The sequence below is a fragment of the Saccopteryx bilineata genome, chromosome 8 (genome assembly GCF_036850765.1).
Source record: "Saccopteryx bilineata isolate mSacBil1 chromosome 8, mSacBil1_pri_phased_curated, whole genome shotgun sequence".
In the NCBI taxonomy this organism is placed as follows: domain Eukaryota; kingdom Metazoa; phylum Chordata; class Mammalia; order Chiroptera; family Emballonuridae; genus Saccopteryx; species Saccopteryx bilineata.
In genome coordinates, this window is record NC_089497.1 from 40,010,627 (window position 1) to 40,033,226 (window position 22,600).

The 22,600-nt window shown below is 39.9% G+C and overlaps 1 protein-coding gene and 1 long non-coding RNA gene across 4 annotated transcripts in view; one reads left to right on the plus strand and one right to left on the minus strand.

Moving 5' to 3' along the window:
- Window positions 1–1,914: 1,914 nt before the first annotated feature.
- On the minus strand, window positions 1,915–9,246 carry LOC136311756 (uncharacterized). The gene is made up of 3 exons (XR_010726828.1): window positions 9,170–9,246; window positions 3,674–3,915; window positions 1,915–3,521 (listed from the first exon to the last, which is right to left on the minus strand). It is a non-coding gene; the product is annotated as an uncharacterized lncRNA (long non-coding RNA).
- A 450-nt stretch (window positions 9,247–9,696) lies between these two features.
- NECTIN3 (nectin cell adhesion molecule 3) overlaps window positions 9,697–22,600 on the plus strand; it is a 119,942-nt gene continuing 107,038 nt past the window's right edge. For all 3 annotated transcript variants that reach the window (XM_066240892.1, XM_066240891.1, XM_066240893.1), the window contains exon 1: window positions 9,697–9,886. In XM_066240892.1, coding sequence (XP_066096989.1) covers window positions 9,724–9,886 — 163 coding nt within the window. In that variant the 5' untranslated portion in view covers window positions 9,697–9,723. The remainder of the gene's footprint in view (window positions 9,887–22,600) is intronic.

The following is a 22,600-nucleotide window of genomic DNA, read 5'->3' on the forward strand; positions in this document are numbered from 1 at the left end:
GGCTTATAACAACACAAATTTACTGTCTTAGAGTTTTGTAGGTTAGGAGCCTAACACTGATCTCACTTTGGCTAAAATTAGGACATAGGCACAGTTGCAGTCTTTGCTGTAGGCTGTAGAGGAGAATCCTTGTGTTTGCCTTTTCCATTCCAAACACCGCAGTATTCTTTGGTTTATCTCTTTCCTCTATCTTCAAAGCCATTAAGATTGCATTTCAGACTATATTCAGTAGTTACATCTTCCTCTGATTCTTCTGCCTTTCTCTTTGACTTTTAAAGACCCTTGTGATTCTGTTGAGCCTACCTGAATAATTCAGGACACTTTCCCTGTTTCTAAAGTCAGTTGATTAACCATTTGCAAACTTAATCCCCCTTTGCCAAGTAACTAAGGTATCCACAGATTTGGGGGATGGCAATGTGGATATTTTATGGGGAATATTATTCTGCCTCCCTCAGAAGGAACACAGCATAGGTATGTAAGCAATAAGAAAGGATGCTGAATTAATACAATTAGGTTATGGAAGGCCAAGTTTATCAAAACTGGTTTCAATGGAAGGCCAAGTTTATCAAAACTGGTTTCAAGATCTCAGTGGATGTGGGAATATGAATGAGGCTTAACAAAATTTCACTCCCATGATGCTGATGATTAATATGCAATTTCTGAATCTATGTTTAAAACCACTAACACTAATATAATATTACTACTACTAACAATAAAAAACAAACACCTTTTGGGCTTTATATGATATATCAAATCTGTTCTAAAGTCATTACATGAACTACCATATTTCCCCATGTATAAAACGCACCATTTTTGAAAATTTTGGGGTCTAAAAACTCGGTGCATCTTATACGGTAGTTTTGGCATTTCAAATGCCATAGATGGAACTAAGGACGAGGCCATATATGAAGACAGTGGTTCGTCATCAGACACAGATGAGGGCAAGCTAATGGATGAGAGTTTTGACAGTGATGAGGAGTCATATGAATTTTATTTTATTTTTATTTTATTTATTTTTTTTGTATCTTTCTGAAGCTGGAAACGGGGACAGTCAGATAGACTCCCGCATGCGCCCGACCGGGATCCACCCGGCACGCCCACCAGGGGGTGACGCTCTGCCCACCAGGGGGCGACGCTCTGCCCCTCCAGGGCGTCGCTCTGTTGCGACCAGAGCCACTCTAGTGCCTGGGGCAGAGGCCTAGGAGCCATCCCCAGCGCCCGGGCCACCTTTGCTCCAATGGAGCCTCGCTGCCAGAGGGGAAGAGAGAGACAGAGAGGAAAGAGAGGGGGAGGGGTGGAGAAGCAAATGGGCGATTCTCCTGTGTGCCCTGGCTGGGAATCGAACCTGAGACTTCTGCACGCCAGGCCGACGCTTTACCACTGAGCCAATCGTCCAGGGCCTCGTATGAATTTTATGATGAGAAAAACTTGAGTTCAATAACTTTATGTAATACTTTTTTTTTTTCTTCAAATTTTGGGCCCCAAAATTAAGGTGTGTCTTATACATGAGGAAATACAGTAATTGTATCTTTAAGTAATGGTGTGAGGAACAGTTATTTTCCCATGAGGAAACTAAGAAATCCAGCAACTTGCCCAAGATCACAAAGTAGAGAATTTGAACTGAAACCCAGGCAGTGAAGCTTCAGATCTTTTAACATTAGATCCCACAGTCTTCCTATGTGTATCTCTCTGGGTTGTTAGAAGTAGCGTGGCTGACAAGCATCTGTTTGGCTCAGATACCAAAGGGTACAAGTTCGATTAGGTAGGGTAGGATCTGTTTAACACTGATGGGGAGAAAAGCGGTTCTTCATTGTGCTGAACCTACTGACTCCACATTTTTTTTTATTTCCGTTCAATTTAAATACAACAGCAAGCCTCATTCACAAAAATAATCTTTCTTTTCCATTCCTGCCATTCAATAAACATTTGTTTATTAATGATAATATAAAAGAAACTATACTGGACATTACATGAATCTGAGACAAGCCCAGAAAAATTAAAGGAACAATATAAAGTGAAATTATAATTTGCCTAATAATTTAGAAAACCATCAATTATATTATTGCAACCATTGTCATTTGATCTGCCCCATTTTCTTCTCCATATTCTCTTCTAATATCCCTGTTTCTATCCATATTGACACTACCTTTTATTTGTTTTTTTTTTTCATCCTTTTGCGAATGTCTCTTTTGTCTTCTACTTTTCTCATTTGCCTGCGTTACTATCTCTTAGCTAGCCACAGCACATTCAAACCACTGTGGTAATGAACTATTTTGTTTTAAAGTACTTAGTTTTCCTGAATTCATTTTCTTTTTCCATCCACTTTATTGCTGCTCTATTCAGACCTTCATTCTCCCTGTTCTTACAACTTCACTACTACATTTCTGCTTGTAATTCTCCCAAATCCTCTAACAATTCATCCATCTTCACCTTCATACTGTTCTCTGAATTTTCTAGCAAACCTAATTTTGTCATTTCTTACTCAGAATTCATTTGTTTCCATGATCTGCTAAATACAACCTGAACTTCTTTATGAGGTTTAAGAGCACTCTTCCTACGCATCCAATTTTTTTTTTTACCTTTTCTCCTAATTCCCCTTTGTACTTTACCCTCTAACAGCACGGAAATACTTGTAATTTCCAAAACAAATTATCCTCTATTATGCCTCTGTAAGCTTCTGTCATTCTCCTGTTCCCTCTGCTGCTTTCACCCCATCTGTATAGAAAACATTTACTCATTCTTCAAGACTATTCAAATGTTATCATTGCTGTTAGGCCTTCCCAGTCTCTTTTAAGCATACTTGGGACTCCTTTGCTTTCTCTTATACTGTACAACCCTCCATTATTTGCAAGCATATTATGGTTTGGGGGGGGAGGGGGAAGGACTTGAGTTTTCCCATTCCCAAACCGTAACATAGACTCCAGCACAGAGTAGTAGCTCAATCATCTTTCCTAAATTTAACCTACCCTTTTATTTGCTTATTTTTATTTCTGAGCACTCTGTTCTTTATTCTATCATTTTTAAATTAAATTTATTGAGGTGACATTGGTTAATAAAATTATACAGGTTTCAAATGTACAAATCTATGCTATATCATATGTATGTTACATTGTATATTTACCACCCAAAGTCAAATTTTCTTCCATCACCACGTATTTGACTTCCTTTACCTATTACTACCTTTCCTCCCTCTTCCTCTGGTAACCATCTTACCGTTGTCTGTATCTGTGAATTTTCGTTTGTCTGATTTGTTCATTTGTCACTTTCAGTTTCCTTTAATTTAACCTACCATAATGTTATGGTAGAATTCCTCTTTCTGTCTACATATCAGGTCCTCAAACTGTACTCTTTGGAACCCTGGCGCTCTACAAAAGAGCTGTTGTATATTATATAGTTAAACTTTAGATAGCTATGTGAAGTGTATGCATTTTCATTGTAAGTTTATGAGATAAGTCCAATTCTTCTTTTCCCAAATAATTCTATCTTTTAGTTCCATGATGATTATCAAGTGCATCCAAGGCCTGTAAAAAATAGATAAATCACCAAAATTAGAAATTTCTATTTGTATTTTACCATTATCTATTAATAAATGAGGAACATCAATAACAAATGAAATGTTTATATACTAAACCACTAACATAATTTCCTCCAAATTTACTTATTTCAAACCCACCTTGCTTGATCAGGTGGTAGTGCAGTGGCTAGAGCATTGGCCTAGAACACTGAGGGCCCAGGTTTGAAACTCCAAAGTTACTGCCTTGAGCGTGGGCTCATCCAACTTGAGTGCCAGGTTGCCGGCTTAAGCGTGGGATCATAGACATGACCCCATGGTCACTGTCTTGAGCCCAAGTATCACTGGCTTGAAGCTCAATGTTGTTGGCTTGAGCAAGGGGTCACTGGCTCAGCTGGAGTGCTCTGGTCAAGGCACATATGAGAAAGCAATCAATGAACAGTTAAGGTGCTGCAACTATGAATTGATGCTTCTCATCTCTCTCCCTTCCTATCTTTCTGTCCCTGTCTCTCTCTCTCAAAAACAAATAAATAAACAAACAAAAAGAACAAAACAAAACCCCACCTCTTCTCATTCTATATTATTGACAATTAAAGGAACAAGTTCCTTACTGCTTTTATTTACATTAATTGATGAATTCATGCTGACTTTGTGATTTTAAAGTTTGACTAGAGAAAATAGCTATTACATGGGAAGGTTTAGAGAACTAGGCACTGAAAATTACGATATCAATCAAGGTCCAATCAGGAAAACAGAAACCATACTATGTTGTGGAGGGAACTTTATAATAGGGTGTTGTTATACAGGGGTTTGAAGGAGGGGTCTCCATACCAAAAAGGGCAACACTGTGGTGTTTCAGAGATATAAGATGTAGAAATCCATTACCACCTTTAGAGCTAGGCAAACAAAGAGAACAGTCTGGGTTAATAGACCTCAGAAGCTCAAAGGAAGGATCCTGCTGAGCTAGGGCTTGAATCTCTGAGAAGTGGTGGTAGTATGTCTGATGGGTCATGATGAGTGTGGTTATTGAGTGCAAAACAAGTAGAAGACTGGGACCAACTGCTGATGACAAGATGAAAGGTTATCATTGCTGATGTGATGCTGATAGGAGCACGAAGCAAACTGAAAGGAACAGGTCTTTTCTCCCCTACTCTTGTCTTCCACCCTTCCTCCTGCGACTTCTATTGATAGCACCTACCAGGAAGTCAGTTGGCAAAGGGGGCAGATTGCAGAACCATAGCCCCCATATTAAAAATACAGTGAGTAGAAGTGTGAATATGGAGGGGAGAAACAATGGCTTATTAAGTAGCACTAAAAGAAATTAAAACAAGAGTTTTAAGCAAGTCAGAGTAATCGTCTTCCAGCTTACGAATCTCAACATGATCATACACTCAAAGAGCTTAAAAAATTAATATTCTGTTGAGTTTACCTGCCATTTGACACGCAGCTGCGTATGCTATGTCACTACAGTTATCATTTAATCATCCAATCTGGGACCTATACGGTAGATATTATTCTGTTGCAGGCAAGCAACCTAATGGAGCATAGACACTCAGACAACTGTCTAAGAGGAAAAAGAGAATTTATTAAGCCAGTGGAACACATGGGACTATAGCTCCAAAGATATGTGCTCCCCTAAATTAGATGTCTTACATCTTATACACCCTTTACAGAACACAAGTTCACACATATGGATCTCGTGATTCCTTTGTCTAGACCTGTGATGTCAAACCTTTTTTATAAAAACCGCCCACTTTGCAGTGGTAGTCAATCTGTTCCCTCCCATCCACTAGTGGGTGTTTCTGCTTTCATGGTGGGCCAATCGCTCGCCCTTTGGTTGCTCCGCTACTGCCCACCATGAAAGAAGGAACGCCCACTAGTGGGCGGGAGGGACCAGGTTGACCACCACTGCAAAAGTGGGCGGTTTTTATAAAAAAGGCTCGTCATCATGGGTCAAGAGGTACATACATCATCACAGGATTTCAGGATGGGAGGGGGCTAAATGATGTCAGAGCATAAGCGTTTGTAAGTCGTCCTTTAAAAAGAAAGAAAGGGGAAAGGAAAGGGCTACTCAAATCTCCCTCCCCCTCCAGCATTCCTGGCTGTTCGCCCTCTTCCTCACAGGTGTGGGGAAGGGAAGGGGTCTGAGTCTCCTTCCTCAAAACCTTCTAGTAGAAAACCTCTCCATTTACAATATAATAGCCCTTCCTAAGCAGGAATGCAATTGGCCATCTTGAGCTGGTGTAAATCACACACAAGTATAAAAACCATATTTACAAAATCTCTCTGAACGCTTGGCCTAAATCATAAAATGCCTTTTAAGCCTCTTAATAAAAGGGGGTTTCTTATCTCAATTCTAGAAGGTAGGGAATCAACAGTGAAAAAATAGCTCCCACCCATCCTTGTGAAAATTTCATTTTAGCAGAGGGAAAATAGACAATAAAGATGTACCATGTCAGATGGCGAGTGCAGTGGGAAATATAAAGCAAGTTAATATAGGACAGGGATTTAGATGGGGGTGACTCTTTCATATGAGGTGACCATAGAAGATATCAATGATAGAATGAAATTGAGCAAAGACTCCAAAGAAATATGAGCAAGAAAACAATATAAATATATGGGTGTGAGGAGATCTTTTCAGTAGGAAATAGTTGCATTTGATAAATGTGAGGCTGGTGAGAATATGCAAATGGGTGAACCTCTTTTTCTTTTTTTTTTGTCAGTTTGCAGTTTCTTTTTTAGCTATATGCATAGTTCTGCTTTAGAAGACTGTGACTATAGCTGGGTAAAATCAAATTATCAAATACAGCACCAAGTTCAAACATTCCACAAAGCATTGATCATCTTTTCCACGAGGGAAACATAGCAGGTTATATATAAAAAAATTGCCTATGATAAGTGGAACTACCTAGAGTACATAATGGCCTACCTCTACTATAAAATACTTCCTTTGTTTCAGAGTCAGCTATGAAATTCTAATAAGTCTCAAACCTTTTATTTGGATTATTTGAGTAAACGTCGAATGCCCAGCATTGTACATAATTATTTAACATGCGAATATTTGTCTTTCAGTTAAGAGTTAATTAACCTCCATAACTGGGCAACATTCTTTTGAAGCAGAAAATGGAATGGATATTATCATTATTCTTAACCCAAACCAATGAAATCATTTTTGACCTTAGGTTTATGTTGCTTTTTTTTTTTTTCTCAGAAAATACATGCATATTTTAGATTCAGTGGTAGCACACATATTAATGTTAGTTGTAATTAAATATTCCTTCAATTTGTCCCTCAAACAACAAAGATGTTTAAAAAGTCAATAATAATTCTGGTCCTTGAAGAGAAAATGAGCTGTAGTATGTAATGAAGAATCTTCTTCTGTAGTTAATAATAATTTCCAATAGGAAAGTTTGGTGTGGGGATATCTTTATTTGAGGAGAGTATAATTTAAGACTGGACACTTAAAAAGTAGAAATTTGAGTCACCTCAGTAAATTTGTTTTTAACTTAAGGAATCTCGACAGGTTAGTGCTGCCCACTGGAAGGAAAACTTTTTCGTTCTGGCAGGAAAACCAGCACCCATGGCTGGCAGTATCTGCACTTACCCTTTGTGCCTAGGTTCCTCCAGCTGTCAAGTAGAAAATTTATTTTTCAATAATAGCAATGGCTACCTTCTGTGAGAAGTGTGCTTCGACATCTCTGGCTGAAGATGCTATATCAACACATATTATTATTATAACATAACGCTGTATGCACATAAAACACCAGCATGTTGCTCTTTTAATGCTTATATAACACCTATAAATACTACTCTTCCAAACTCTCTCTTTGCTTTAGGTCAGAGAATATAATCATAGCATGCCACTAATTCAATTTCTCAAAATATGTTGGAGATATATATATAAAATATATAATATATATATTAAAGCTCCATGTCATCCATTTGAGAAGCACTAAGCCAGCTAATCCTTCATGGTCTATGTAACAACTGCACCGTGGCCCCTATATTAAGCCTTTGGCACCTTTTCAAATGTTGGCTAAGTGACTTTTTTTGGAGACTGGAACCATCAGAGAAAGTCTGGTGTGTGTGTGTGTGTGTGTGTGTGTAATTAGCGATATTAAAATTGTGGTTACTTAACTGTTAAGTGAGTATAAACAACGTGTTCAAGAGCTATTGAAACAGATAATTAGCTAGTTGCTGTGCAGTGGGCTCTAAATTCAGCAGTGAAAGGTTTAGGGAATGCGAAAATCGAAAAATAAATTTTCTCAAGGGAAACAGTGGTGTCAGCAGAACTTAGGAATGTCACAATAACTACATTTCGTCAGTTATGATCATCATCAGGACAAGGTTTAGTCATAAGTGCATCCTGAGGATAGGTGATGGAAAGGAGAGGCTGCAGGAGCCAGGCTTGGGGGCGGGGCGGGGGGGGGGAGCGGAGGCAGACAGGCATAGAGTGGGAAAGAGAAAAGGGGGTGGAGGAAAGGAGATTCTAAATTCAGAACTAGGATGGGAGGCGGAAGTTAGAGAAAAAAAAAGAGGTAGGCAGAAGGTAGAATGGTGTGTAGTGTAGAAAGTGAGTAAAACAATGTAAGTCAATGGGTGGAGTATGGGAGACTCAGTGATTGAAGTAGGATGACAGCGTGATCTTAGCGGAAGGCAGGCATTAGTTTAGCTGAGACAGGTGGCTAAATCCTTGTTCGACTTTTTTCTTAATGGACCGTATCTGTGAGTATCGGTGGAGACAGCAAGATCTCCGTAAAATTAATAGTGTCAGGAATGAGGACTTGTGTCCTCTGCCTCCAGTTCCCCTCAGGACAGTTCAAACTGTTCACCACCCCCGCAGAACCGCCGGTGGCTGTGGCTCCAGGGTCAAGCCACCAGAACTGTGCGTGGCAGGGCGAGCAACCCATCTGGGGTGAAGGATGCCCCTCTTAAGGGCAAAGGTATAACACTTTCCGAAGTCGCTTTCCCGCAATGAGTTCAAAGGAAAGCAAGCAATGAAAAATAAGATCACACGTGCAAACATACAAATGAAACAAAACCGAAGAAAAACACCGCACTCAAGGCGCTCCGAAGGGGCAAATCCATGGCCTCCTGTTGCCAATCGCCAGGCGAGGACAGCGGACAGCCCGGCAGACGCGAGAAGCAAGAGCGGCAAACCTTGTGGGGCCCCTCTCCCCGCCCGGCAACGCTGACCCTTCCACCGCGCCGCCCTCCCAGTGAAAGGAGCAAGAAAAATGCCTGTACAAACGTGCCTAGGCGGGCTGGGGGGAAGCGGGGCTGCGAGAAGCGAGGAATTCGGAGAGCAAAGCTGTCCGGGGAAGCAGGAAGGACAAAGTCCCTCCTTTCAGCCCCCGGCGGGGAGATTGAGGACTAGCCCAGCAGGCAGCGACCAGCTTCCTAGACAACAACTTTGAGCATGGACAACAGGGAGGTAACCCCCTCCTCCCTTTCTCTCCCTACGCTCTCCCGGTCCCGGGTCCCCGCCAGAGCGAGAGCGGCGCCCGGACGAGGGGAGCCACGAGCCTGATTGTCCCGCCGCCCTCCGCCTCCGTCTGAGCCGCGACCGCGGTGCACCCGCGAGGGGAGGAGTGGGCGAGACCATTGGAAAAGCTGGAAAGGGGAATGAGGCTGGAACGAGGGGCGGAGCCTACTAACCTAGTCCAGATTTCCCGTCCTTTATAAAGCCCTGCTTGGGGAGAAACCCCGTTATCAAAGTGGAGAGAAGAGAGGATTTTTTTTCCGAAAGGGGTGGAGCGTGTGCAGGGGAGCGGGGTGGGAGGAGACGCGGCAGGCCGCCCAGGATCAGACGGGAGCAGGATCTGAGCGGGGCGGGCGGGCGAGCTCCAGCGCCGGCTCGGAGGGTCGGCTTCCTCTCCCCCTCCCGTGCGGGGCGGGGTGGTGCGTTCCGAGTTCCCAAGAGTTCGAAGCGGGCGGGTGCCGGGGGGAGGGGAGTGGCGGCGGCGGCGGCGGGCGGCTCCCGCCCCAGCCTCGGCAGTGGCGTCGGCGACGGCGGTGTCGCGGCAGCCGCGAGCGCTCGGCTCAGTGTCAGCCGGCGGCGAAGGCTCAAGAACTAGGAGTTAGGGACACGCGCGCCGGACCTTCGGCCGCCGCCGCCGCGCTGCGGGCACTGCCGCCTCCGCCCAGAGCCCGAGGCGCCGGGTCGGGGGAGCCGGTGGGGGCGAGCGAGCGGGCCGGGGGGAGGGTGGGGAATGGCGCGGACCCCGGGGCCGGCTGCGCTGTGTCCCGGAGGCGGCAGAGCACAACTTTCCTTCGTTTCTCCCCCCGGGGCCGGGCTCCTGCTGCCGTCCCCGACGCCGCCGCCGCCGCTGCTGCTGCTGCTCTTCCCGCTGCTGCTCTTCTCCCGGCTCTGTGGTAGGTGAAGCGCGGGCCGGCGTGGGCTGAGGGAGGCGCGGCCTGGCCGGCGCGGGCCGCTCGCCCCGGCGGCCCGGCGGTTGCTGTCGGCGGTTGGCTGTGCGAGCGGGGGCCGCGGACTTCGGCTGGAAACTTTTGGCCGCGCCCGGGGCGAGGCCGGGGCTGGGCCGGGGCGGCGGGCGCGACGCCGGGGGCGCCCGCTCCCCTCCGTGGCGGCCGCGCCGAGGGCCGCGTTCGGCGGCGTCGCTCTCTGCCGGGACTCCGCGTGTGCTCCGGGGACCGTTACTTTCTCGCTAATTCGAGCCGGAAGCCGAGAGCGCGGACTTCTGGGCTGCGGCGAAGGTGCCGGGATGCGCGTTTGCCGCCTCCTTTTTTTCTCGGTGAAACTTGAGCTGTGAGCCCAGATACCTTTAGCGAGCGGAGCCCGACGGAGCGAAGCTTCGGGGCCACCGCGCCCCGCCTTCTGCCCTGGAGAAGGCACCGTGTTAGCCCCCCACGGGCAGCTTTCTCCGGCCCTCGGCCCGGTTCTGCCGGGGCTGCCTCTGGATGGCTTCGCAGTGAGCCGGTCGCCGCCTTCCCCTTCGCTTCTGGGACGTCTCTCATCCTGCCAGTGTTGATTTTCGCCAACACTGGAGGACTTTGATTTATGTGTTCAATACCTGATGGCATCAACTGTCCCCAGGCTCTTCTGATCACAGCAAAATCCCATGCCTCTTCCCCATCTCTTTCCTCGTGTTATAAGATACGGGTTTTCTGTCACATTTGGAAGCCAGTCTCTTTGTAAGTTCTGTTACCTGGGTATCGGAGACGGAAAGCCCATGGTTAAGGATCGTATAAAGCCTTGTCTTTCATGCAAGAGATATGGATGTAAGTGATATTTATAGAAGGCGATGATTTGGCAAAATAAGACCACCAGCCTTTGGGGATTAGCTCTATCTGTACTTGAGTAATATCGAAACACTGCGAGACCTTATTCATTCGAAGACTGACTTGGTGAGAGGTGGAGAAGCAAAATTGACGTTGGCCCAATGATTAATGTACTTAAGCCTTTTTTTTAAAAAAAATGAAACATAGGGCTGCTGTTGGATCTCAGTGTAATGGAATCTTAAATGAACCCCGAAGTTTTACTAGTATTTGTTAAAAGGGAAGATGTATGCTGATTGTCTCGGATAGTGTGATTCAGAAGAAAAGAGTCCTGTTTGGGGTTAGGTGTGTCAGGGTAGTTGGTTATGAGGGAGGCAGTTTTCAAGAAATGGAGTGTCCCTTATAGGCTGCGAACTTCCACCAGCAATTCATCACCACGTTTCAAGCACTGTAATGAAAGTTTCTGATTTACAAAGTACACAGTGATAAATGGCATGTTATCTGATGGACATTGTTTTTGTAGCCCCATTCCCCAGATGTTTGGTCCACCACAGGATTCTTAATGCTGCTAGTTCTTTGACTTAATGCAAGATTCTTGGTTGAATATGTGTACTGTTCTTTTCCATTAAGGAAGATTGTGGATAACAGTTGGGTGGGAGAAAAGTGTTAAAACAGTTTTACCATGTTGACTTAGATTGTGTTAAGAACTAAGAGAATAGTATTAGTGTCTCCAATAAAGGCTTATGTAGGGAAAAGCCCCATGAAAGACAAGCCAGGTAATGCATACATATCATACAAGGGAGTAGAATTTGGTTAATTTCACAGTTGTGCAAGTGAAGTGTTGATTGCCTTTTGAAGGCATGCATTGGTTTTCTCCTGGAAGAAAAAAAGAGGTTTTTAAAAATATCTTTAATAATGTGCTTTATATATAAGGGACTTTATTTTAGAGTCTTAAAAATTCAAGCAGTATAGACAAATCGACTGTGATTTATAGGAGGTGTAAATTGAAGTTTTTAGAGTCAACTCTGCTTGTAGTTTTAGAGGCACACACTAGCTTTGTGTTACTGTGCACTGCTCATTTTAGGAGCTTCCTTTTTTGGCTTATAGTGTTATAACACCCTAATTTGTGAACCTTTATGATGAGTTTTTTTCCATCAATGTTTCTCTATTTTAAATTTAGTCTTTGAGAGGGCCCAGTTTTGACTTATGGATGCTTGTTAAGTATGGAAACAATTTTCTTTAAATAACCTGTTTGTTGATCTAACATTGTACTATTTGCAAGGTTTGTCATATACTAATGTTTGAGTAGTCAATTTTAGAGTTGCAAAACTTTTTAGGCTTTAAAGAGATGTCTGTATGATGATTTGTTAATAGAATGCTTTACTTTTTGATAATGTACACTTTTTTTCTTCTTTTTGCTGGTGTTTTTGTTATGTGGATTACATTCAAGCATAGTCTTAACAACTACTGCAGTGTCATCTGTTGGCACAAGGTAATTTTCATGTTAATTTGACTGCTAAGAAAACAACCTTGTAACTAGTAAACTCAATATTCTAAAAAGCTATAAAGCAATTACATCAAATTTTCTGTTTGGGATGCACAATAGCTGTCTTATTTGAAGAACTGAACTTTCTAAATGAGAATTTTACAGGTTGACTAACTGCCGTGCTTTGATTTTTTTTTTTTAAGCCTAACAAATTCCTAGGTATAAAGGTTAAGGAGACAAGATTTACAATACCATCTGACTTGATAAACCTCATTTATTTAATTCTGTAATTCCACATTTCTTTATGATCAATTCATAGGTAATCAAATTTCTCACTTTTCTTTCTAACATTTTTTTTTGAGATAGAGGATATTAGCAGGGATATAGTATTAATGAAAGAAGCTAGACTATTTGACCTTAGTAAATTTCTATTTGAATCTAGGATTTTACTATTTTGATTTTCAGTAAGGTTTTATCTTAAAATGGATGTCTAGAAGATTATAGAAAAGATCTAATATGATATTGAGCCTTTAACAGCACTTGCAATACTTGTTATATTCCTGACAGTTGATAGGTACTTGGGGAGATAAAACATGAGTAAAGCAGAATCCTAGCTTCAAGGATCTTACAGCACTGTGGTAGACATAAAGGAAATAGATGATTATAGGACAGCTTGGAGTTTATGATAGAGATCTGCATGAAGTACTATGCCCAGAAGAGGGATCCATTAGGTAAAGGTACATGAATGTGAACTGAGAAAAAAAGAAATACTACTTAAAAATATAACTTGAATCAGATCTTAATGAGATAAGACATTGTGGTAGATGGTAAAAGTTTGTTCTCTCTCTCTCTCTCTCTCTAACTTATATAGTAAATACTTTGATTCTGAAAAAGGACTGCCACTTACTAGAATGTGTGAGTCATTGGCAAGTTATTTAACCTTAATATACTTAAGGTTTCTCATATTTTTAAAAAAGAATATCCCTTGCCTACATTTAATTGTGAGAATTAAATGAAAGAATAAAATAAAACAAAACATTTAGTGGAGTACATGCAATATAGTAAACATCCAAATATTAGCATCTAGTGTATTGCACATTAAAGCCAACCAGCTTGATATTTACTAAATTCTATCATGATGTCTTGATAATTGAGTTTTCAAGGTCAGTGATGACTGTATTTGTACTTTACATCTTTAAGTGTATAACCCAGTCAGTGCTTTTTAGATATTTGTTAAATTTACTTCAGATAAATAAACATGACCAATTTTCAGAATATTAAGATATGGTGAAATTAACTATGTAACTGTATGACACCTAAGTGAATCTTCCCTTCATAATGTAGAATGCATTTTAGGACTTAGCAGTTCCATAAGGTCACTTACAGTGTTAGTGATTATGTTGAAAATGTAGAATTGAAGAGCATGGGGGGGGGGGGCTCAATTTTGCTTATATTTACTTTATCAAGTTACTTGTAGTATCAAGTTGGGTGGGGCCTATAATAATATTATATTGCACATGTGAGTTTTCCTACATCCTAAACAGATATAATTGGGAGGTGAACCAAATTTAAAAGGAAGCTAAAAAGATAAAATCTTTTCTTGTATTTAGCTATAGCATCAGAAATAGGAATTGAAAAAAGCTAGGCAATTACATATTTGTGTGTTTGCATATTTATTATCTTACCTTTTATGTGTCCCTTATGCTTGTATGTATTTAGCCCTCTGATGTACATTTTATATCTGTATATATAGTTAACGGATAAGGTTTATGGCTTATTGACTATTTGGAAATTACTGAAGAGAAGTTTGCTAAAAATAGAGTTTTGACATTCTGTAATTTACTTCTTGAGTAAATAATATATTGCTATAGCATATCTGTAACCTAGCAGGGGTCTCCAAACTTTTTATGCAGGGGGCCAGTTCACTGTCCCTCAGACCATTGGAGGGCTGCCAAATACAGTGGTCCTCTCACTGACCACCAGTGAAAGAGGTGCCCCTTCCAGAAGTGCAGTGGGGGCTGGATAAATGGCCTCAGGGGGCTGCATTGCGGCCCGCGGGTCGTAGTTTGGGGACGCCTGTTAAAGTCTTCATAAAAATTGACAAGAAGGACTATATCTTTTGCAAAAGGTGGTATTTACTTCATCATACTTATTAATATGAAATCAAATAACCCTTAAGTCAGTAGTGGAATGAATACTAAAGATGATTTTGTGTGCCAAGCACTCAGATTCAAAAATGTCATGCCATTAATGTTGTACTTTTGATTATATTTTATATTTTTATCTAAAATTGTCTGTGAAGTCTTGTATTTTTTTCCTGAATTTTATAAAACAATTTTTATTTTTATGACAAGCTTTGATATAGTTTAGTCATTTATTTAAATTAAATTTGTTGTGAACCTTTATAAAGGGTGAGGTTTGTTTTCTAAAGTGACTCACTTGTTATAGTGTAAGTCACTACTTTAAAATTTTAGTGAGAGCTGCCTTCTATAAGTTATAGTTATGAGTCTTATTGTGGGTTCCATAGTTGTTTTAGAAGGGATGTTGTATTGCATACTTACATTGTGAATTTTCAGCATCCAGAAAGATTATTTTTTTTGTAACCTTGTTATTGACTACCAACATTTATCCTCATAATTAAAATGAGTAGGAAAGGTCTACCTGTTGCATTGTGAGTAGATATTCATAAACTGGAATTTGAGGCCTGTGCGAAAATATATCTATCAGTTTATAATTGGAATAAGTTGCTAAGAAGTCATAGTCATTTGCTTTTGAACACTTTAGCTGATTATTTTGTAGGTGTAAGATAATAAATATGACTCATAGGAGAGGTTATAATAGTTTTTAAAAAGCTTTATTTGGCTTTAACTTCAATTATTAAAAATAAAACCAGCCTGTTCTTATTTTAAATAGATTGGCTGTTACACCCAATAGACTAGAGGCTCTTTAGGCTCTCAGCGTAGGTTTCGTTGGAAGAAATAATTTTTAAAGCAAGCAGGGGCTATAAATTACTATTCTCAGCTAGCCATGGTCAGCAAAAGTAGGGTGTGTGAATGTATTCATATTATAGTTACTAGGGAATGTTTTCAAAACAACATTCCAGATGCCAGTATAGACTTACTGGGTTACCAGTTTCTGCAGGAGGGGTGGGAAATGGAGCCTGGGGACTGGGGCATTTGTGTTCTAACAGACATTATTGATTCTTTCTTCCTTCTAAAGAACTGTTTTTACAGCATTATTATTTATGATTTGACCAGATGTGGTTGCTCTTCTGATAGAAATAGTCAGCTAGTTTGTACACGTATCTTGGCATGGAGTAGGCACTCTAATTTCTTTGTTTCAGGAGTTTAACAGCAAAATCAAATCTAATTTAAATCAGCACTGTCTAATAGAAACACAATGTGAGCTACTTACATAATTTTAAGTTATACTGTTATGATGTTAAAAAATAAAAGAAACAGGTGAAATTAATCTTAATATGTTATTTAACACAATATAATTAAAATATAATTTCAGTGTGCAACTAATACTTGAAAAGTTGAGATATTTTACATTTTCTTTTGTAGTAAGTTTTTGAAATCTGGTATATATTTTACACTTACAGATCGTTATTTGGACTTGCTATATTTTATGTGCTCAGTGGTCAAATGTGCAGGTCTAAATTATTTGTTGTCTCTGAAGTAGGTTACGTCCTTTTCTGGCCTAAAGTGACATTACTGTTCCTTCTTACCTAGTCAGAATCTGAAGTGCCCAGTTTAAAATTGATTTTCTCCATGAAACCTGTAGTACTATATAGCATATAACACATTATATACCATAATTAATTAGTATTTAATTATAAATTGTTTTGTGATGTGTGCTCTTTTCAGTAAAGACTTTGCTTCAGGCTTCATTGTATCACAGCACATATCTCAGAATAAACACAGATTATTTTTAAAATTATATTGATTTTAACATTTGCTTTTTCTCCCATTATAACTTGAAGGAATTGAATCACATTTGCTATATGATAAACTTGTTTTACGATTTCATCTTCTTTGTTAAAATAAATCAATAAAATAGGATAATAGCTATAATAAATAACTATACAACTTTTCTGGATTTGCTTTATTTCTTATCTGACCCTAGATGTCTTTCAAATCCTTAGTTTCTGGAGGCCTGACCTGTTCTGTGTTTAACAGTGTGACATGTGGCCTTTAGTGAAAAACGCATGCAGATTCTGTTCATTTTCTTTTTTCATGCTTTTAGGTTTAGAGCAATGTTTGCCCAAGTATTTCAGTGGAATAGTAGTTTCAGAAGATACATTTTTGGAAGAAGGTACCATAGTTGAATATATTTGGAAACGGGAAAAACTAACCATATTGACCCCTTATGGAAAGTCACCCTTTACATTAGTTTAATAGTCTAAGAAATTCATCAGTAAAATACTGTTTTACAGACTAATTATACAGATTGTTTTTTGTGTGTAATATCTGTTATGTTGTAGAAGCTGTGTTGTGCAGAATACCCTCTAGAAAATATATCCTTAGAGTGGTTGGTTTGTACACTGGTATTATTACTATTCCTACCTGTCAAGAGGGTGAGAATACACACACATAGACACATACTTAAAGTAGATAAGATTGGTAAGGTGTTGCTTGATGAGATAGTTCTTCATTGGTTTATCTTTTTCTAAAAATTCTCTTTATTTTCTTTAATTCTGTTTTCTTTATTTTACATTGTCTTACCCATTTTGATCTGAAGTGTTTGCAGAATTGACCTAGGATGAATGCAGTTCTTTGGTATTGCAAAACCAGCTGTGTATTATTTACCCCAGAATAGATGGGTTTAAGCAGCTTCTATGGGGCATACCTCAGATGATATACAACCTATCTTACTCTAGGTTTAAATTTTTGGAATAAGTGGGTAAATTTAAGATGGCTAATCTATTTTGTAATGAAGATATGCCAGTGCCGTTATTAGGAAGGGCAAGAGTAAACCAAGAGACAAATATAAAAATAGATGTACACTGGTATGGCTCAGTTTAGTGTTTATGAACATTGTATATAACTGGGAGTGTTTTATTCTAATTGCTTCAATTCAGAGGGAACACAAAAATATTAATGAAATGTTAGTATTGGTAAGCTGATAAGATTGATTTCACATGGTAACTTTCTATAAGTATCCATGATTGTCATTACTAAAATATCTTAGTCTATCGTTTAAAAAATCATTAATAAGATTTTTAATTTAGTCATAACTAGTGTGGGATAGATGAAGATTCATTTTACAAGTGTCTTGTCATTATGAACTTCAAGTTCCCTTCTAATTTGATTTAGATTAATCATTCATGGCTATAAGTTCAATTTAATACTAAGTCAGACAATAAGTTGTCTAGTTTTATACCCTGGTTTCTTTACTTTAAATGCAAAAATAAAAAAAAAAGCTTCTTAATTTCTTTGTTTTTGAAAAGATTCAATTGGGAAAAGCTAACAGTTTATCCTTACTAATGAAAAAGGGCTAGAACATCATAGATTTTTTCACTGAACAGTGTTTACACATGTTAATGGCTGTAGTAGCTACTCTAAATCTCTGACTTCTGTTAAACTTAAAAGATGTAAAAAATTATCACCAACAAAAACCTTGAGAAACAAATGCAAATAATGTAATTGTGTTGAGTATTTGCTTTTATAATTGTTTTCCAATCCTAAACAATTCAGATATTATACCTATATGATTATTTGTATGATACAGCTTCATTTGCCTAGTTTATAATAGAACCAAAATGGACTTTAATAATGAAGTAATAGTAAGAAACTCCTGTTCTCTTTCCAGGTGTTACCTTCTGTTTGTTGTATACTAGTACAATATCAAAGGGCTCCCCCCCCCTCCCCCCTTTTCTGCATTTTTCTGAAGCTGGAAACCCGGAGGCAGTCAGACAGACTCCCGCATGTGCCCTACCGGGATCCACCCGGCATGCCCACTAGGGGGCAATGCTCTGCCCATCCCGGGCATCTGCCCATGGCGGGGGGGGGGGGGGGGTCGCTCTATTGTAACCAGAGCCACTCTAGCGCCTGGAGCAAAGGCCACGGAGCCATCCCCAGCGCCCGGGCCATCTTTTGCTCCAATGGAGCCTTGGCTGCGGGAGGGGAAGAGACAGAGAGGAAGGAGAGGGGGAGGGGTGGAGAAGCAGATGGGCGCTTCTCCTGTGTGCCCTGGCCGGTAATACAACCCGGGACTTCCACACGCCAGGCCGATGCTCTTACCACTGAGCCAACTGGCCAGGGCCTTGTGTTTTTTTTTTTTTTAAGTTTGAATAGCCCCCTACAGTTGGCTGATAATTGAATAACAAAAAGAAGGCATACGAAGGCTAGAATTAGTGACCCTAATGAAGACATCTGTTATTCGCAAGAGATATGACTGTTTAGTTAGATCAGGAGTCCCCAAACTATGGCCGGCGGGACCGCATGTGGCCCCCTGAGGCCATTTATCCATCCCCAGCTGCAGTTCCACAAGGGGCACCTTTTTCATTGATGGTCAGTGAGAGGAGCACTGTTTGTGGCGGTACTGCAAACTGCCGCATTGCGCACGTACAGTACTACTTCCGGTGACACAGGACGCACGCCTCACGGCTGGGAAGCATGTCATATCACTTGTTACGGCTAGCAGTGACAAAAATTGAACTGGACATTGACCATCTCATTAGTCAAAAGCAGGCCCATAGTTCCCATTGAAATACTGGTCAGTTTGTTGATTTATATTTACTTGGTCTTTATTTTAAATATTGTATTTGTTCCCGTTTTGTTTTTTTACTTTAAAATAAGATATGTGCAGTGTGCATAGGGATTTGTTCATAGTTGTTTTTTTTTATAGTCCGGCCCTCCAATGGTCTGAGGGATAGTGAACTGGCCCCCTGTGTAAAAAGTTTGGGGACCCCTGAGTTAGATGATTGACATTCTTTTCTGTATTTAAGATAGGTTATTTTATACTTTTCAATGGAAAACATTTTTAACTTTTAGATTTGTAAATGAGTTAGTAAATATGGTGACTGTTCTGAAGTCATTGTTTATCAAACTTATTTTTTCAATTGTGTGTAAAAGGATCTGGGTATTGGTACATTTTTGTAATATTTATAATTGATAGTGGAAATGTTTATATGAATAGTTGGTGAAATTTGTATATAGCTTGCTAAAAAGTGTATTATAAAGGCTTTAATCATAACAGCATTTGTTAAAATAAAAATTAAAAAATCTGAAGTTTCCTAAGAGAACATATTTTCCTTTGAGGATACTACTGTTGCTTTGCTGCCCTCTACAGTCATGTAAAATAGTCACTTTAGATTTTTCTCCCATCAGTTGATTAAAATACTTCCTTGACCTGTGTGTGAGCTTTAAATTTTAGGAGTGATTTGGGTAATATTTACTATTCAAATATGATAATGTTTAGTTAGACACAGCAGTTGATTTCTACCTATAATTCAAAATAAATAAATAAATAAAGGGTTTAGAAATTGGAGCAGGTAATAGATTGGGGACTATTGAGCATATCAGGAAACAGGTGATAGAGCCAACTAAGTGCTAGGTAGGTAGAGAGGAAACCACAGTGGAATAAGGCTGCTCCCAAGCTTATAAACTCAGTAAAACTAATGCATCCAAAAATATATAAGTAAACGACATTTGTAACAACATACCAAGTACTAGGATACATCCTAATAAAAGTTAAGTAAGGCCTGGAAGAGTTAAGGCAAGCTAATTAGAAGAGATGAAGCTTTTCAGCTGTCTTCAAGAATAAAGTTCACACAGGTAAAACAGGTTAATTTCAAACAGAGAAGAGAATATTTATTAAAACAAAGCATCTGTTACACAGAAAGGACTATGCTAGGTGTTGGTCAAATAAGTTTGTAAATATGATATACAGCAGGGGTAGTCAACCTTTTTATAGCTACCGCCCACTTTTGTATCTGTTAGTAGTAAAATTTTTTAACCGCCCACCGGTTCCACAGTAATGGTGATTTATAAAGTAGGGAAGTAACTTTACTTTATAAAATTTATAACGCAGAGTTACAGCAAGTTAAAGCATATAATAATAATTACTTACCAAGTACTTTATGTCGGATTTTTGCTAAGTTTGGCAGAATAAATCTTTATAAACAACTTACTATAGTTAAATCGATCTTTTTATTTATACTTTGGTTGCTCTGCTACTACCCACACAAAAGCTGGAATGCCCACTAGTGGGCAGTAGGGACCAGGTTTACTACCACTGTATATGTTTGCCTGCTTATAGTTTGCATTGGGTGTGGGGGACAGGCTGTAAGCAGGCAGGGTTGTTATAGCCTAAGGCTTAGTTTTAAGACTAAGATTTTCCCTACACCCTTGATTGGTGCATGATGTGGGGTGGTGCACTCTCAGGAGAAATTCCATTATGCCTCAGATAAGTGACTTTGTATCAGAGACTTCCTTGTTTGTATATTGGATTAAAGGTTTTGATTTCTACACTATAAATGGGACAGAGGAGCCCATGCAGGGGGAGAGCAGAGAAAGGCTACATGGAGGAAAGGAGAAGCAGCCAAGAAGGCGGAGTGCTTGAAGAAGAAGCCAATTTGTGCAGAGAGAAGGAGATGGGGAACATAGGTGAATAAGGCTTGTGAGGTAGAAACCTTTGATTCTAGGAAACTCGGATAAGTCAGTGGCTTTGGGAGCCCTGAATGGAAATGGAAGTGTTTTCCCACTGTGTGTATTTCTTGCCCGCCGGGTGCAAGCTAGGGTTAAAGCTAATGGCCCACCAGTTCTTGGCTCCTTTGTTTCATTACTGTCTGTCCGAATCAGATGCCAACCTGCATGGTCCAGGCAGCTGTGATGGTGGCCACAGCTACTGGCTTTACACTAGGGTCCTTGGAATCTATGCCCTTAAGAAATGTGAAATTTAATTGTTAGGAGATTTGGAATTAGAAAATTGTGTGTGTTTTAAACCCAATTACTAATCTCTCCTATTTCATATCCTATAAAATGTACAGAGTTGCTGTGAAAATTAAATGAAATTCTTTTTAAATTCCAATAAAGTGCTTTATAAATACAACTAACTAACAGTAATGCAAGGGAAACTGAATTGTCTTAGTTAGAAATATAAATTAAGTGTTATGGGATTACCAAAGAAGGAGCAGTTTAATTGGGAATGGAGGAGGACATAATGGAGGACCTAATTTTCTAGCTAAACCTTCAAGGAAGAATTTAAATTTCCATTTGTGAGGAAAGGTCACTGAAAAGGGCATTCTAGGCTGCAAAGAGACCACTGGACTGAGCACTGTGTGTGCAAGGACTTAATGTTCTCATTTGGTTCAGGCATGAGCTAATAAGCTTTAAATGGTAGGCAGTGAGGAGGTTTTTTGATTTTGTTTTTAAGGCAGGTAACTAATGAGTCTGATTTGAGAACATTATATAGTTCTGACAGCAATGTGAAAGATACATGGAAAATATGAGAGACATACAAAAGGGGAAACCACTGCAGTTATTAATGAGAGGAGAAAGATTGTGGAGATAAATGGCAATTTGGCAGAGTGGTTTTGAGGTTGGAAAGGACCTGAGAAGTAAATTAGATTGTGTTTGGTTATCACTGTGGGTGAGGAAGTGAATGTAGGTTTCTGTCTTTGAATGAGTAGAAAAGATTGGTATAAGGATTAATCCATTACTTTTTTGGGAAGACTTTTAATTGCCTCTGGGACACATTTCAGTGCTGTAGTTGGAAATCTGTTGAGAGGGTAGGGGATAGGATGTAGAATTGGGAATAATCAGGATTGAGGTATTTGAATTAGATGAGCTGTTTAAGAGAGGAAGCAATGGTAGAGGAGAGAAGAAGGGGGGGAGAAGAGGAGGAAGGATAAATAAGGAGGGGATTGAAAAAAGTTTTAAGGTTGAGGTATTTTGATTGGATGAGAGCGAGTAAGTGAGGGGAGTAATAATTTGGGGGGGAAATTCTTACTTGATAACTAGACCAATATGTTTAGTAGTTAGGAGGAGTGCATTGATGATTTAGGAATTTAGTAAAAGTGATTAAGAGAAGTCAAATTTCAAAAAAATGAGGAGATAGTGAAGAAGTAGTAGGGAAAGGCCTATTTTAGGGAAAGAAGGGAAAGAGAAAGATGAGAGAGAAATTTGAGGGGAAAGAATAATGTATCAAATATGGACTGAATGTTATCACAAATTCATATGTTAAACCCTTACTTGCAGTGTGATATCAGGGAAGGTTCTTTGGAAGATAATGAGATTTAGGTGAGACCCTGGGGCTTGAGTCCCCATGATGGGATTAGTGCCTTTAGAAGAAGAGGAAGGGGCATCGGAGCTTCCTCTAGCATGTTGAGGATACAGCAAGAAGGCAATGGTCTGCAA